The sequence below is a fragment of the Conger conger genome, chromosome 3 (genome assembly GCF_963514075.1).
Source record: "Conger conger chromosome 3, fConCon1.1, whole genome shotgun sequence".
NCBI lineage: Eukaryota > Metazoa > Chordata > Actinopteri > Anguilliformes > Congridae > Conger > Conger conger.
In genome coordinates, this window is record NC_083762.1 from 14763365 (window position 1) to 14779061 (window position 15697).

At 43.4% G+C, this 15697-nt stretch overlaps 1 protein-coding gene across 10 annotated transcripts in view; it reads left to right on the forward strand.

The window, feature by feature from the left end:
- Positions 1 to 15697, forward strand: part of ehbp1l1a (EH domain binding protein 1-like 1a) — a 58765-nt gene that overhangs the window by 22353 nt on the left and 20715 nt on the right. For 6 of the 10 annotated variants that reach the window (XM_061235588.1, XM_061235590.1, XM_061235591.1 and 3 more), the window contains 5 exons: positions 1733 to 1792; positions 4285 to 4507; positions 5759 to 9820; positions 10531 to 10962; positions 12255 to 15599. In XM_061235588.1, the coding sequence (XP_061091572.1) occupies positions 1733 to 1792; positions 4285 to 4507; positions 5759 to 9820; positions 10531 to 10962; positions 12255 to 15599 (8122 nt within the window). The remainder of the gene's footprint in view (positions 1 to 1732; positions 1793 to 4284; positions 4508 to 5758; positions 9821 to 10530; positions 10963 to 12254; positions 15600 to 15697) is intronic. The other 4 variants (XM_061235595.1, XM_061235596.1, XM_061235597.1 and 1 more) reach the window with 4 other exon arrangements.

The following is a 15697-nucleotide window of genomic DNA, read 5'->3' on the forward strand; positions in this document are numbered from 1 at the left end:
TAGGTATCAGCTGGTCAACCAGCTACCAGCTGTGTCAAAACATAACTTGAGTTCGTCAATCCACGTTGAGCTGGGAGCTGGTCTGAACTTGTCAACCAACTACAGTAAACACAGTTTAAAAACCTAACTTGAACTGTTCTTCCAGGCAGCCCTGTCCAAACTGAGAATGTATTGTTGTGCCTAATTGCACTAATAGTGATGCAATGTATTCCTATTTGGTATCTGTTTTACCACTATCTCATTACGATACTATATTATACACTACACTATACTATACCACTATCTCACCACTTCCTGAAGACAGCATTGGTGATTGCATATGGCAAGTCAGGGCTCTACGCTAACATTTATACATTTCTTTTTCCAAGGAGCTCTGTTCTCCTAAGATGAAAAATTTAGGAGCGCACTAATGCATTCCAGTTTGTAAATGTGCTCCAAAATTATTTTTACAGTTAGCACACCTCAGTTTTCTGGAGCAAATGCTCTGGAAATGGGTGCAATGTAGAGCCCTGAAAATCACTTACTGAGGGCATTAGTTCTGCTGGCCTTTTTGATGAAAACTACAGTGTTAATCATTATGTACTGTCCACTCAAGAAAGCACAATTAAAGGGTATTCATAGCCCAATCATTTCTCTTGGGCTTTCTAATGTTGTGTCCCTGGGAGCAATACTTTTACATGCATAGCGAAAGTCAGGCCCAGGTGTTTCGTGGTGAAAGCTGCCGCAGTGATGACGTTCAATAAACGTTTGTTTGTCAAGCGTACAGTATTGCGTTATTTGTGGCGGCAGGTTGTGTGGTTGGGTGTAGTTTCATTTCTTTCCGTTCCACTGACTGAGCTACTCTTCTGCTCAAGATAAGGGCGGAAAAAGATAAAACCAGTAACCTATTGGGCTGTTCCTAAGGAGTCGATGATGCTGTTTAATTAATGCCCAGTGCAGCCGATGCATCATCAACCCAGTCTGCTAATTAATTAAACGACATCTTCGGGGACAGCTGACAGCCCTCTAATCTGTGCAGGCATGAAATGAAATGTCTTCCCTCTTGAAAACCCATTAGTCAAGCGGATGCATTTTACAAGATATATTGATGTGACATCAGCCCGGGGATTTGTTGTACTTGATGTACGTTTTGTATTAGTGTACTTCTACACTTGATCCTTTCCCTAAAATTTGCTACTAGCCTGAAGTAGGTCTCCTGGTGAAATTAGGCAATAATCAAATGAAGAAAGCATGCCTGAGCTAATGTACAAAGTATTCATATTATTGTCAACACAGTGTCATGGACTGCATTACATAGCAGTTATTTGACTGATGCATTTATCCAAAACTTACAGTTGATTTGACTAAGTAGGAGCCAATCCCCCCTGGATAAATGTGGGATTAAGGGCCTTGCTCAAGGGCCCAACAGCTGCACTGATCTTACTGTGGGCTACACTGGGCCTTGAAACACCAACCTTCCTGGTCCCAGTCAAGCACCTTAGCCACTAGTCTATAGGCATGCACAGTAACCTGTAAGCACAACACTGCTCAATTGCCCTTTTAAGCAAGATACTGTTCATTTACCTGTGTAAATATGCTGTTGTGTGATTTAGAGATGGATTGGTTTCAATATGAACTTGTGAAGATTGTGAGCCACCCATGGTCACGCATTGCATTGTGGGTTCAATATGTTATTACTGACTGTGTTTATGGTGATGACTGTTCACCATCTCTCTGCTCCCATTCTCTTCAGAGATTCAGAGGCAGCTGAGCACACTGATGGAGGAAGAGTACCCCAGCTCCACAGCTCAAAGTGAGTAATTCTGATCTCATTGCTAATGACCACTGTATTTCTGTCACCAATATAAGCAATATATTGCCCAATCCCCAATTTCTGATGAGGGAACATAATGCCATACTCACTTTCATTCAGGACGGTCCTTGCCACTTATTTTCAGAGCATGCTATTGTTAACTAACTGATTTGTGGCATGCTAGCTTACCAATAGAACCAAAGATTAGTAGGCTCACTACTAGGGTTGCCATCCATCCATCCATCCATCATCACCCGCTTATCCGGAGTCGGGTCGCGGTGGCAGTAGGCAAAGCCGGGTATTCCAGGCGTCCCTCTCCCCAGCAATGCATTCTTGCTCCTCCTGGGGGATCCCGAGGCGTTCCCAGGCCAGGAGAGATATATAATCTCTCCAGCGGGCTCTGGGTCTCCCTCGGGGTCTCCGCCCAGTTGCTGCAAACCGCTCCAGTGCGTGCTGAAGGTCACGGTCCGATGAATACCACAAACAGGACTGGTGACAAGGGGCAACCTTGGCGGAGTCCAACACCCACAGGAAACGTGCTTGACTTTGTGCCGAGAATGCGGACACAGCTCTCACTTTGGTTATACAGGGACCGGATGGCTCGTAACAACGGCTCCGGTAACCCATACTCCCGCAGTACACCCCACAGGGTTCCCCGGGGGACACGGTCGAAAGCCTTCTCCAAGTCCACAAAGCACATGTGGACTTGATGGGCAAACTCCCATGACCCCGCCAGCAACCCTGCCAAGGTAAAGAGCTGGTCCACTGTTCCACGACTAGGACGGAAGCTACATTGCTCCTCCTGAATCCGAGGTTCGACCGTCGGTCGGAGCCTCCTTTCCAGCACCCTAGAGTAAGCTTTCCCAGGGAGGCTGAGGAGTGTGATACCCCGATAATTGGAGCACACCCTCCGGTCCCCCTTCTTGAAAATTGGGACCACCACCCCGGTCTGCCACTCTGCAGGTACTGTCCCCGACCTCCACGCGACACTGAAGAGGCGTGTCAGCCAAGACAGCCCAACAATGTCCAGAGCCTTCAGCATCTCATCTACACCTGGTGACTTGCCACTGAGGAGCTTTTTGACTACCTCAGCAATAGGTGCAGATTCCCCTGAGTCTTCTGGCTCTGCCTCTTCCACAGAGGATGTGTTGTTCGGGTTCAGGAGCTCCTCGAAGTGCTCTTTCCACCGCCCGACAATATCCCCAGTCCGGGTCAGCAGTTCTCCTCCCCTGCTGAAAACAGCCTGAGACAAGCCCTGCTTTCTCTTTCTGAGTCGTCGGATGGTTTGCCAGAACTTCCTCAAGGCCAACCGAAAGTCCTTCTCCATAGCCTCCTCGAACTCCTCCCATACCCAGGTTTTTGCTTCGGCGACTGCCGAAGCCGCAGCCCTTCTGGCCACCTGTCTGCTGCTTCAGGGGACCCCCGGGCCAGCCAACCCCGAAAGGCCTCCTTCTTCAGCTTGACGGCCTCCCTCACTGCTGGTGTCCACCAGCGGGTTCTACTAGGGTTGCCAACAGTTCTATATTAGCAAGGTTTTAAAATATTTTATTAAAAATGTCTGAAATGGAATATTATGGAATAATCTTGTGAATAACCCACCAAATTCTGGTTGCGATGTGGTTAATGCACTGCAGATGTAATTAATTAGGCAAACAACCGCTATTTCCAAAATCATCATATTCTGGATACCATGAGCACCCATAACACATTATTAACACAACAGATTTATAGCAGAATGACATAACATAGACAAAAATGGTGAGACTGATACTTGTAGCTCTGTTTGAGTTAGGGTGTTGCGCTCCATGTATACACTGTGGGTGTTCATGGCAGTGTAGCATAATGCTCCGACATTGACGGTTATACTCCCAGGTGGGAATTGCTGTTAGACTGTACCCTTGAGCAAGGAACTTAACCCAAATTACTTCAGAAAGTATCCAGCTTTATGGGGTGTCTCGGTGGCGCAGCCTGTAGAGCACTGACCGCATGCTCATTGCGAGCCCCGACGTCAGCGGTTCGAATCCGACTGTCTGACATTTGTCGCATGTCTTTCCCTCTCTCGCTCCCATTCTTCCTGTCTCTATACTATACTGTCCAATAAGGCTGAAAAAAAAGAAAGTATCCAGCTTTATAAATGGTTTGAATATAAAATACTGTAAGGTGTATAAGTCACTCTAGATATGAGCATCTGCTAAATGCCTAAAATGGGCATGGACCACTTATTCAATTTTTCTGGGATCGAGTCAATTTGAGACTTAACAATTACCTCTGATCTCTAATCATTGTCAGCCCTAAAGGACCTCAAAGCATATCCACCTTTGACTTGAGGGGTTGCATCCCAATACTCAAAAAATGTATCCTCCTTTCCTCCCCTCGTCTCCTTCAGACAGGAGAAGGAGATTAGTGGGGGACATGAGGATACATTTTTTTGAGTATTGAGATGCCCACCCCACTTTTCTGCGTCTGGGGTCTGACCTGTTTTTCCCTGCCAGGCCTACAGGAAGCAGTATCACCCCTGTCCATCAGCCGGCCAGATGACGGCCACATCTCCTCCCGCCGGGTGGGCAGCATCAGCATTGCCAATATAAACCAGCGGCCAGCTACTGAGAGCCCCCCATTCGTCAAAAACGTTTCTACTTTTGAGCTGAGAACCAATGACAGGAGGCAGGAGGCAGGGCCAGGTTTTGGGTGTGAACCCTTCACTCCGACAGCCAGGTGAGTTTTCTTTTTTCTTTCTGGTAAGATATACTCACACTGCTCGTGGTCAAGCTTGGCTTGGCACAGTTCTGGTCATGTGACTGCAGACAGCTCTGTCTGAGGCTAAATGCAACCGTAACCATGATTGTGGTACAAGACTAATGCTGAAGGAGCACAAGGCTGATACTCATTAAAACAATATTACATGTGGTATATAGTCCATGTACATGAACAAAATATTAAATGGAAGAACCTGACAGGTGTATTTTATGTAATATGATGTTATTTCATATGTTCCTGTCTAGTTAAGGAATTATAAGCAAAAGTTATTCCATGAATGGGCATAGTATATGTTACTTCTTACTTGTTGATTTTGTTACTTCTTACTTTCTGTTACAATAAAAATAAATCATGTGACTAATAACCTGCAATGACAATGATATGTTTTGGAATCACTGTATCCTTTGGACTAATGTTTGCTTTTGCATGAATCAAGGCAAAAAATAATAATAAAACTTGATTCAAGGTGTGAGATCTGATCTCTTAACATGTTAGCTACCCAGCATGTTTTCTTTTACAATTTCTGTCAGTACTAGAGAGGTGCAGGATTTAATTAAAAAATCTGTTCACCAGTCATGAATGTACTGATTACTGACAAGTGTGCCATGTGGCTTTCTCTGGGGCAAACTACTAAAATATGAGAGATCAATGAACAGAAATGTCATTTTGTAAATATAGGCTCATACCTCATTCAACTGGTGGCTTATGCACTCACCGTGCATCAAGTCAGGGTAATTTAACTCACAAGTTGAAGTTTTTACTGAAATGTCTTAAATTATTTTGTGCTCTGAAATTATTTCTGTATTTCTGTGCTCAAAATATGTATTGAATGCCGATTTTGTGGTAGACATTACCCCATGAAGGCTGGAAACCGAATAAGGATTTGTTTACAAGGGGAAAAACTACAGTTTTTTTCTTTAGTTTTTTTTCAGACTGCTCAGACTTGTGTACATATGAAAATGTATGCATTTCTGTATACATTCCATCTACATTTTCTGGCATATACACAACCACTACCATTCTCTTATTTGTTTCTGAGCTGTATTGGCAGCATGAAACTCTGGAGCTTTGAGTTTATTGCGCTTGGCTGACCTGCAATCTGGGGACATTTTCTGGCTGATCCTGCCTGCTGTACTCATAAGTAGATATGTAGAATTGCTCTGTCGACCTTCCTGGCCTCTTACACCAGTCCCTGTCCCTGTCCCTCAGCCCAGAAATTACGGCTGTTTGGCAGCCATCTTGCCCAAGAGCTGCTAGTGTCCCTGGGTTCCCATCCACAAAGGTGCTGAACACGTTTGGTGGTTCGCAGATTGAAGGCGGGCCAGTGGACAACAGACCTTTCCTGGAGAAGCCACAAAGAGGGAAGCCGGAATTGAAGCTTCAGAGGAGTCTAGTCTTGGAGAAATCACTCAAAGACCAAGAAATAGTCAAACAATTCATACTAGTGGTCCCAGCTTGCCCAGAAATAACCAGTGTACCTGGTTTCCCATCCGCAACACATTACAAAGCAGCAGATTTACAGGTAGAAAAGCCCAGAAATATGCAGGATACTCTTCTGTCCTGTCCAAGAGTTGCCAGTACACAAGGATTTCCATCCATACAGATGCCAACTATAGGAGAAACTCAAGTGACTGAGTGGCAGGTGAACAAAAACCCACTTTGGAAGATTCCTGAGAAGAGGAAACTACTGATCTATTCTCAAGCACTTGAGAGGTCACCCAATGACAACGAAATTATGAAAAATATGTTCGTTCTGGTGCCAACTTGTCCAAGAGCAGCTAGTATTCCAGGATTCCCATCCAAACCATGGTGCAAGGCAGATGAAGGACAGACCAGGTTACAAACAATGGTGAATCTCTTTTCAGTTTGCCCAAGAGCAGCCTGTGCATCTGGTTTCCCTTCTAAACAGACAAAGACATCAGAAGAGAGCCTTGCCAAAGGATGGTTTATGGACAAGAAGGTATTATGGGAAAATTCAAATAAAAAATCAAAATATGTTCTTCAGACTTCAATACAGGAGAAATTGCCCTTTGGGAACGAACCCATTAAACGCATGGTATATCTTCTACCAACTTGCCCAAGCATAGCAAGTGTTCACGGCTTTCCATCTGCACCTCGACCTAAAGGAACTGATGGTTGGATAAACAAGACAACAGGCATGATGAATCTACTGCCATCTTGCCCAAGACATGCAAGTATTTGTGGGTTTCCATCCACAACCATGCTAGACAGAGAGGAAGCTAAAACAAAAGAGTGGCTAGCAGGCAAGAGACCAGTTTTACAGAAGCCTCTAAGAATGAGGCCAGAATTGAGCTTACAGGCTCTTCCAGTCTGTGGGAGGTCCCTCGCTGACAAAGAAGTGCTAAAAAGAATGTTGGCTATCGTGCCATCTTGCCCTTGTGTTTCCCATATTCCTGGCTTCCCTTCTGCACCTAGATCGAAAGCAACATGTTTTAAAGTGCAGAAGGCTCAGTGTATGGTCAACATTCTTGAATCTTGCCCAGTGGCTTCACGTGTGCTTGGATTGCCATCCCTGCAGACTCTGCACACAGATGAACAGATGAGTAAGTGGCAAGTAAGAAAGAAACCACTATGGGAGAAACCAAAGAAAAAAAGGTTATTACTTTATGCTCTACCACATAATATATCGTTCAAAGATATAGCAATCCTCAAGAGTATGGTTTCTATAGTTACATCTTGCCCTCATTTAGCTAGTGCCCCTGGCTTTCCATGTATAGCCCAATCAAAAGCTACTTGTGTCCAGATGAAAAAGGATCAAAGTATGGTAAATATTCTTCCATCATGCCCGGGAGTAGCGAGTATGCCTGGCTTTGCATCAAAACATGTCCAACACAGCAAAGAAGATACAGAGGCAGAGTGGAAATTAGATGATAGACCTTTGTGGGTGAAACCAGTGAAGAAAAGTCCAAAGGTCACTCTGTGTTTATCAGAGGCATATGGAGACAAAGAATTTATATTATGTATGGCTTATCTGGCACCATCTTGTCCAAGACTAGCTTGTATTCCTGGATTCCCATCCAAACCGTGGTGCAAGTCAGATAAAACACAAACAGATTTGCAAAACATGGTGAATCTCTTTCCAGTTTGTCCAAGAACAGCCAGAGTATGTGGTTTTCCATCTAGACAAATAACAATGTCAGAGGGGGCTCAGGCAGAAGGATGGCTTATGTACAAGAAGTTATTATCGGAAAATGCAAAGAGGTCAAAACATAGCCTTCATTATTCTCCAATTCGTTATATATTTCCATTAGATAAAGAAACTATAGTACGTATGGTGTCTTTAGTGCCAACCTGCCCAAGTGTAGCTAGTGTTCCTGGTTTCCCATCTGTACCTTTGTCTAAATTAACAGGTGAACCAATGGAGAAGACAACAGCTGTGGTGAGTCTTCGGTTATCTTGCCCAAGATATACCAGTATTTGTGGCTTTCAGTCTATAATGGTGCCCACCACAGAGGAGGGGCAGGCTGAAGAGTGGCTTGGGAAGAGAAAGTCATTGTGGGAGAAATCAGGGAGGGTAATTAATTTCACCCAACAACTTAATGTTCCGATGGCTAGATTGTATGAAGATAAGGAAGTTATTAAAAGTATGGCATATCTGTTACCATGTTGCCCAAGAGTAGCTAGTATTCCTGGTTTCCCATCTGCGCCACAGCCTAAGACGATGGAAACCTTAGACATAGTCAGACTTTTACAACCCTGCCCAAATTTGCCCAGTGTTCCTGGCTTCCCATCAAGAACAGCTAACAAGGCTCAGGTAGAAGCATGGTCCAAGAACAAAATTATATTATTACAGAAGCCACTGAGAGTGAGGCCAGAAATTACGCTACAAACTACAGAGCCCCTGGAGAGATTACAGAAAGACAAAGAACTGTTGAAAAGTATGGTGACTTTGGTGCCATCTTGCCCTCAAATTTCCAGTGTCCCTGGTTTTCCATCTGCACCACAATCCAAAGCAGCAGTTTTCCAGGAGAATCATTCTATGGTGAATAATCTGCTTTCTTGCACAAAGACCTGCACAATTTCTGGAATTCCATCCTTGCAAATATTGAACACAGGAGAAGTTCAGGTAAAATATTGGCCAGTAGATCAGAAACCATTGTGGGAGAAATCTGAGAAGAAGAGATGTCTATTTTCCTCTTCCACCATGGAGATGCCACACATAGACAAAAACAGCAATAAAGGTGTGGTGGATCTGTTGCCATCTTGTCCAAGAGTTGCAAGGATTCCAGGCTTTCCCTCTGCTCAGCGCCCTACCTCAAATGTGGCCATAAATATGATGAGCTTCATAGTGTCTTGTCCAAGAGTTTCTACTATTCCAGGATTGCCATCAAGAAATGAGAGTGACGCTCTGGTAGAAGAGTGGACAGTGGATATGAGGCCATTGTGGGTAAAGCTGGAGGAGAAGGAAAGACCAGCATTTACCATGCAGTTTTCTCCAGTCCTTGCCAGTTCAGCCGAGAACACAGAAGAAAAACAAAATATGGTAACATTTGTGACATCCTGTCCAAGACAAGCTAGTATTCCTGGTTTTCCATCTCTATCATGCCCTGAAGCAGATAACGCAATTGAAGACAAGGTCTTAAATATGGTTAACCTTCTACTATCATGCCCAAGAGTGGCACGCATTCTTGGTTTCCCATCCATACAGGGTTCTAGCCAAAAGGAGGCTGAAATGAAAGAGTGGATGGTGTACAAGGGCACAATGTGGCATAAACCACCAAAGGAGAGGCTGGTAGCGATACTGAATTGGGATAGAATGTGTGAAGACAGAGAAGCTTTGAAAAGTATGTCAGCTCTCTTGCCATCTTGTCCAAGTCTGGCTAGCATTCCTGGTTTCCCATCTGCAACATGGCTCAAATCAGGGAATGGTAAAGTAGGGGAGAAGCAGATGATAGCGGAAAGTATAATCCCATCTTCTCTGGATGCAGCTCAATTGATTCACCAGCCTTTGGTACAATGGGCTAAATCAGATGAGGCTGAAATAGGAGAGTGGCCAATGGACAAGGTTTTCCCTTGTGAAAAGCCAATAAAGAAACAAGTATCGGATCTGATGTCTCAATCTGAATCTCAATCCCTTGTTATTGGTATTGTCCCATCTCAGAGAGACAGCGAATCATGTGCGATCATGGGAGAAAGAGACAATTGTAACAAACCCAGATCTGACTTAGTATTGAAATTTGAAGAAATAAAAGAGAAGTTAGGGTTTGGGGCTGGATCAGAGGACCCAGAAGGGGGCGCTATTGAAATGGGGTAAGTGTGGGGGGTGTACATCACTCTCATGCTGCACGGCTTTTAAAATAAAACAAGATTTGGCAGTGAAAGTGCTGGACTTTTAGGCCTAAGATGTACCTCCACCTGAAATCATATATCTTTCAAATAGTCAAATATTTCCCATTCATTTCAATCAGAACATTGTACTGAAACACTAAGGGATAACTGAATTTCCAGATTGGAAATGTGAAGTGTGACAAATAAAATGTACTAAATGTACTTACTCTAAGTTTAATTCTTTGAAACACAATTTTACATGTTATTTTTTGCCAGTTATGTCCCACATATGAATACAGCGCTCATTGCACATTGTTAAAAGAAATTACGGGTGCATCGCAATCTCATGCATGCTGACTGTGGAGGGTCTAAATAATTCTGCCTTTGACGCTTGTTTTCAGGCACTTGCACTGTAGAATCTGGCACTTTCTCAGCAGACTTGCCTTTCGTTTTAACTGTAAGAGGAAGGCAGTGGCTCTTGTTTCACATTGCAAAAGGGTGTCCTGAATATCCTGAATAATGTGAAGCTGCTCACATTTTCAATGCTTGAGCACTGTTTTACACACCTGCTTCAGTGCCTGAAATTTCTGATTTTTCTAATGCAGACCTCAGTGACAATCATATATAGCTATATAACTCATATATGACTCTTCTGTTGCCCATTGTCTCTCTTTGCTGCTACTGTCCTTCAGCCCCAAAGGTGTCTCTGACTCTTCTGGGTCCCCTGTGCATTTTAAAGCCGAGAGGCGAAAAGAAATAAGCTTAGATACCATCATGAGAATTCCCGAGGTACCCCAGCGCCCCTGTACCCCTCGTCCCTACATGTTTGAACCAGAGGCGCTGTTCGGCCCAGATGAGGAGGCCCAGGCTCTGGGGGAGCTACCCCATTGGGGTACAGCAACTGCAGATGAGGTGGAGATCTGCAAAGGGAGTCAGCTGCCGAACAAGGCCATGTCCTTGGCCGAGAGTCCATTGTTTGGAGAATCTGGCAAGAAAACAAAGGGGGAAGTGTTAAATCCAGACTCTGGTTTAGAGGCCATGAAGGTGGAAAGAGTTACCATGGTGATACAGGTGGAAACGTCCAATGAAATAGTGGAGACTGTAGGGGAATACTTGGAAAGGGGGTAAGAGTGTTTCTGGACTTAGCACTCGGCGACCCTCTCCTGCACGGCTTTAGCCTGTATGTTTGGGAAACTCAGCTGAATGTAGAAAGCGTCTTTACTGTGCTTTTTGCTGCGACTTGACATGTGACATGTCTACAATAATAATTAAGCAGTCTTGTACAACACATTTTTGGCTTGTTTACCCATTTTGACCACTGCATTTTGATGCTATTGGCATCCACAACTGAGTCATGCATTCTACCAGTCTGCTGCATGGGTATTGTAGTCCTTGGTTTACTAATGCATGTACAGGATTTCAAGGATCCAATTAGCATGCAAAAACACAAAAAGCTTGAATTTGCTGTTTAAGTTGAGAGAAAATATAATTTCAAGTTTTATGGATTCTCTGCATATTGCTCTGCCATTCTTAATCATCCAATTGCAATTGATAAATTTGACTTGGTATTGCACCTGACTGGATAATTGATAAATGAATGGATAAATGGTATTTTGGTTTGGATGAATTGCATCAACTAGTACTAAACATTAAACTTCGTCATTTATTTTAATGCCCTTATTGGAATAACTTACATTTTGGTTATTTCAAATATCATCAATTATTGCTGTTTATGTGTTTTTGTCATTAGTTTGCTTCTGCTGAATGGTGATTAAAAGATAGCTTATGAAGGGTTTCTGAGGGCTTTGATTCATGAGAAATTAATGGGCATCCTGGAGAAGAGTTTTTTGTTCAACAAATTGTTGGTTTCAAACTATTATCATTCATTTTTGTCATCAACAAGAATTCTAGTTATCTGAGTAATCCATTAGGTAGTAAACTCTAAATTTATAATTGTCTCAAGTGGCTATCCCTTTCTCATGTCTAAGATTCCAGATTGTTAAAGATAATTCATTAAATTTAGAAAAAAACTATTTAATCAAAAACATCTACAAAATCAGTTTTAGTGAGCATTTAAATATTTGTCTGAAGCATTCGAATCCCTCTTTGGCTCACTATCCAAATAATCTGTAGTATTAGTTTTAAATGTCAAAACCTTTTAAAATCTTAGACATTTTTACCCACAAACCTCCATTGTCAGTCAAGGGGCCACTAAATTAAGATAATTTTACAGACGCACGCATGTGATATACATGTGGTATTTTAGTTAAGTAATGAAGAGATCATCCAAATTGTGTGTGTGTGATTAGGTGTGTGTGTGTGCGCGCGTGTGTATGTCATCAGGAAGCTTTTTAGTCATGGTTTAAACTGTGGTAGTGTAACAATGCCTCACGTCTGACATGTCCCTCTCCCTCAGACCGGAAAACATGGTCACTTTGCTGCCATCTTGCCCAAGAGTGGCCAGTATCCCTGGGTTACCATCCATAAAGGTGTCCAACATTGAGGGAAGTCAGATAGAACAGTGGCTGGCAAACAAGAGGCCTTTGTTTGAAAAACCGAAGAGAGAAAGACCAGAAATGTTTCCTGTTTCCCCAGCTCTACAGAGATCTCTCAAAGAAGAAATGTTGAAAAGTATGGTAGCTCTGCTTCCATCTTGCCCGCATAAAGCAAGTATTCCTGGCTTTCCATCCGCACCACAACCTAAAGCAACTGATCCCCAGCTAAAGAAGGCTTTGCATATGGCCAATATTCTGCCATCCTGTCCACATATTGCCAGTATTCCAGGGTTCTCATCCACAAAGACACCAAGCAGAGGGTACTCTCAGGTGGAAGAATGGCCAGTGGATTGGGAACCGTTGTGGAAGAAACTTGAGAAGAGACTAGTGCTGCCTTCTCCATGCCTTATGGGGCCACACAAAGACAAAAAAGCTCTTGCGGCTATGTTGAGTCTCATGTCATCTTGCCCTCAAGTTGCTAGAAACCCTGGCTTTCCCTCTGCTCCTCGGTCCGAAGCAGAGAAGGTCCAAGCGAAAGCTCAGAACATAGTAAATATTCGGCCATCTTGTCCTAGAATGGCCAGTGTACCAGGTTTTGCATCCACACAAATTACAGGGGAAGACCAGGTTGTAGAGTGGGATGTAGACAGAACCCCATTATGGGAGAAGCCTGGGAAGGAAAAGCAAGTGTTTCCTTCTCCAAAGCTTGAGAAATCACATAAAGACAAAGAAATTGTCAAAGATATAGTCAATTTGTTACCATGTTGTCCTGAAGCAGCCAGTGTCCCTGGGTTTCCGTCTGCTCCACGGTCAAAAGCGAGAGATGTGCAGCGACAGAAGAGTCACAGTATGGTCAATATCCTTCCATCTTGCCCAAGCTCTGCCATGCTGCCTGGGTTTGCCTCAACACAGATTCTGTGTATAAGAAAAGACCAGCTGGAGGCATGGAAATTAAACAAAACCACATTATGGGATATATCTGCAAAGAAAAGATCATTATTTATTTCTGAAAATACAGAGAGATCTCATAAGGAAATAGAAATTATGAAAAGCATGTTTGCTCTGTTTCCGTCTTGTCCTAGTGTAGCTAGTATCCCTGGATTTCCATCTGCCCCACGGCCTGAAGCTCAAATAGAGAAGACTGAAAGCATTATAAATATTCTTCCATCTTGCCCACACATTGCCGGTACCCCTGGATTCCCATCAGTGAAGGTGCAGGATATAAACAAGGCCCATGTAGAATGGTGGCAATCCAGTAAGAAACCATTGTGTGAGACACCTGTGAAAAAGAGGCAAATTCTGGCCCAAGTTTATTCTCCATCATTAGACATGAAATATGAAGGTATGGCAGCTTTGAGGCCAACTTGCTCAAGTGTTGCAAGCATTCCTGGATTCCCATCTGCACCGAAGCCAAAAGCTCAGATAAAGAAAACTCAAAATATAGTAAATATTCTGCCATCTTGTCCAGAAATTGCCAGTGTGCCTGGATTTCCATCTGTGAAAGTATCTGTTACAGACATAGTCCAGTTAGAATGGTCCCAAGTTGATAAGACTCCATTTTGTGGGAAGCCTATGAAAAAGGGGCAAATGCTGACCAAAGTTCATACTCCATCATTAGACATGAAATATGAAGGTATGATGGCTTTGAGGCCCTCTTGCCCGGGTGTTGCAAGTATTCCTGGATTCCCATGTGCACCACAACCTAAAGCAGCAGTGAATCAGATAAAGAAAACTCAAGATATAGTAAATATTCTGCCATCTTGTCCAGAAATTGCCAGTGTGCCTGGATTTCCATCACTGAAAACATCTGATACTGATGAGGCCCAAGTAGAATGGTCCCAAGTGGATAAGACTCTATTGTGTGGGAAACCCGTAAAAAAGAGGCAAATGCTTTCGGCATCGTTAGACATGAAATATGAAGGTATGACAGCTTTGAGGCCATCTTGCCCGAGTGTTGCTAGTATTCCCGGATTTCCATGTGCACCACAGCCAAAAGTAACAGTCATTCAGATAAAGAAAAGTCAAAATATAGTAAATATTCTGCCGTCTTGTCCAGAAATTGCTAGTATACCTGGATTTCCATCTGTGAAAGTATCTGATACAGACATATCCCAGTTAGAATGGTCCCAATTTGATATAAAACCATTGTGTGGGAAACCTGTGAAAAAGAGGCAAATGCTGTCCCAGGTTCCTTCTCCATCATTAGATATGTTGGCATATGAAGGTATGTCAGCTTTGACTCCATCTTGCCCAACTGTCACTAGTATTCCTGGTTTTCCATCTGCACCACCTAGAAGAGTGGATAGGGAAGCACATATGGTGAATTTCCTGCTATCCTGTCCAAGAACTACCTGTATGCCTGGGTTCCCATCAACACATTTCCCCAAGACTGAAGAAGAGTGGCCTGTGGACAAGACAGAATTGTGGAGAAGATCTGACAAGAACATATCAATCCTTCCTCCTTCAGTTCAGGAGATGTCACACAGATATATTTTAAAAGACATGTGGGCTATGGTGCCATGTTGCCCAAGAGTAGCTAGTGTCCCTGGTTTCCCATCTGCAGCAAGACCTAAAAGAGCCAATGTCTGTAAAAAGAAGACAATAAGTATGGTGGAACTTTTGCCTGCTTGCTCAAGAATAACAAGCATCCCAGGGTTCCCATCCACAAATTTACCTAATATTGAGGAGGCCCACATAGATGAGTGGCAAACTGACAACAAGCCATTATGGGAGAAGCAAAAGAAGGAGAGGCCAGCACTAGTCTTAGCTCTTGATGATCAACTGTATGATGACAGAGAAATTATAAGTGGTATGTCTGCTCTGACGCCAACATGCCCACATGTAGCCAGAATGTCTGGATTCCCCTCTGCCCCACAGATCCAGAATATGAAGAGTAATATAGTGGAAAAGCAGACTATGACTGCTCTCCTACCAACTTGCCCAAGGGCTAGTCACATTCCTGGAATTCCTTCAAGAGAGCCAATGAAATCTGACAAAGATGGAATCAAAGACTGGCAACTGTACAAGACAGGACTGGCAGAGTATAAACTGAAGAAAAGGCTAGTATATGATCCACTGTCTCTGACAGCACTACAGACATCGGATGAAAATGGAGAAATCTTTAAAAATGTTTCTCTGGCACAATGTTGCCCTGGGGAAGCTAGTGTTCCAGGCTTCCCCTCAAGACTACAAAGCAGAGTGGATGGAGATGTTGAGAGAGAGCGTATGGGTATGATGTGGCCAGATGAAGGCCTTCTGGACACAGCGTAAGTTGAATAAGATCGTTAGCTCAGAGCATGGCCAGAACAGGCATTAAACAGAGTAAATCAAGCATGGATGCATGTGTGTATGTGGTTAGCTTTTT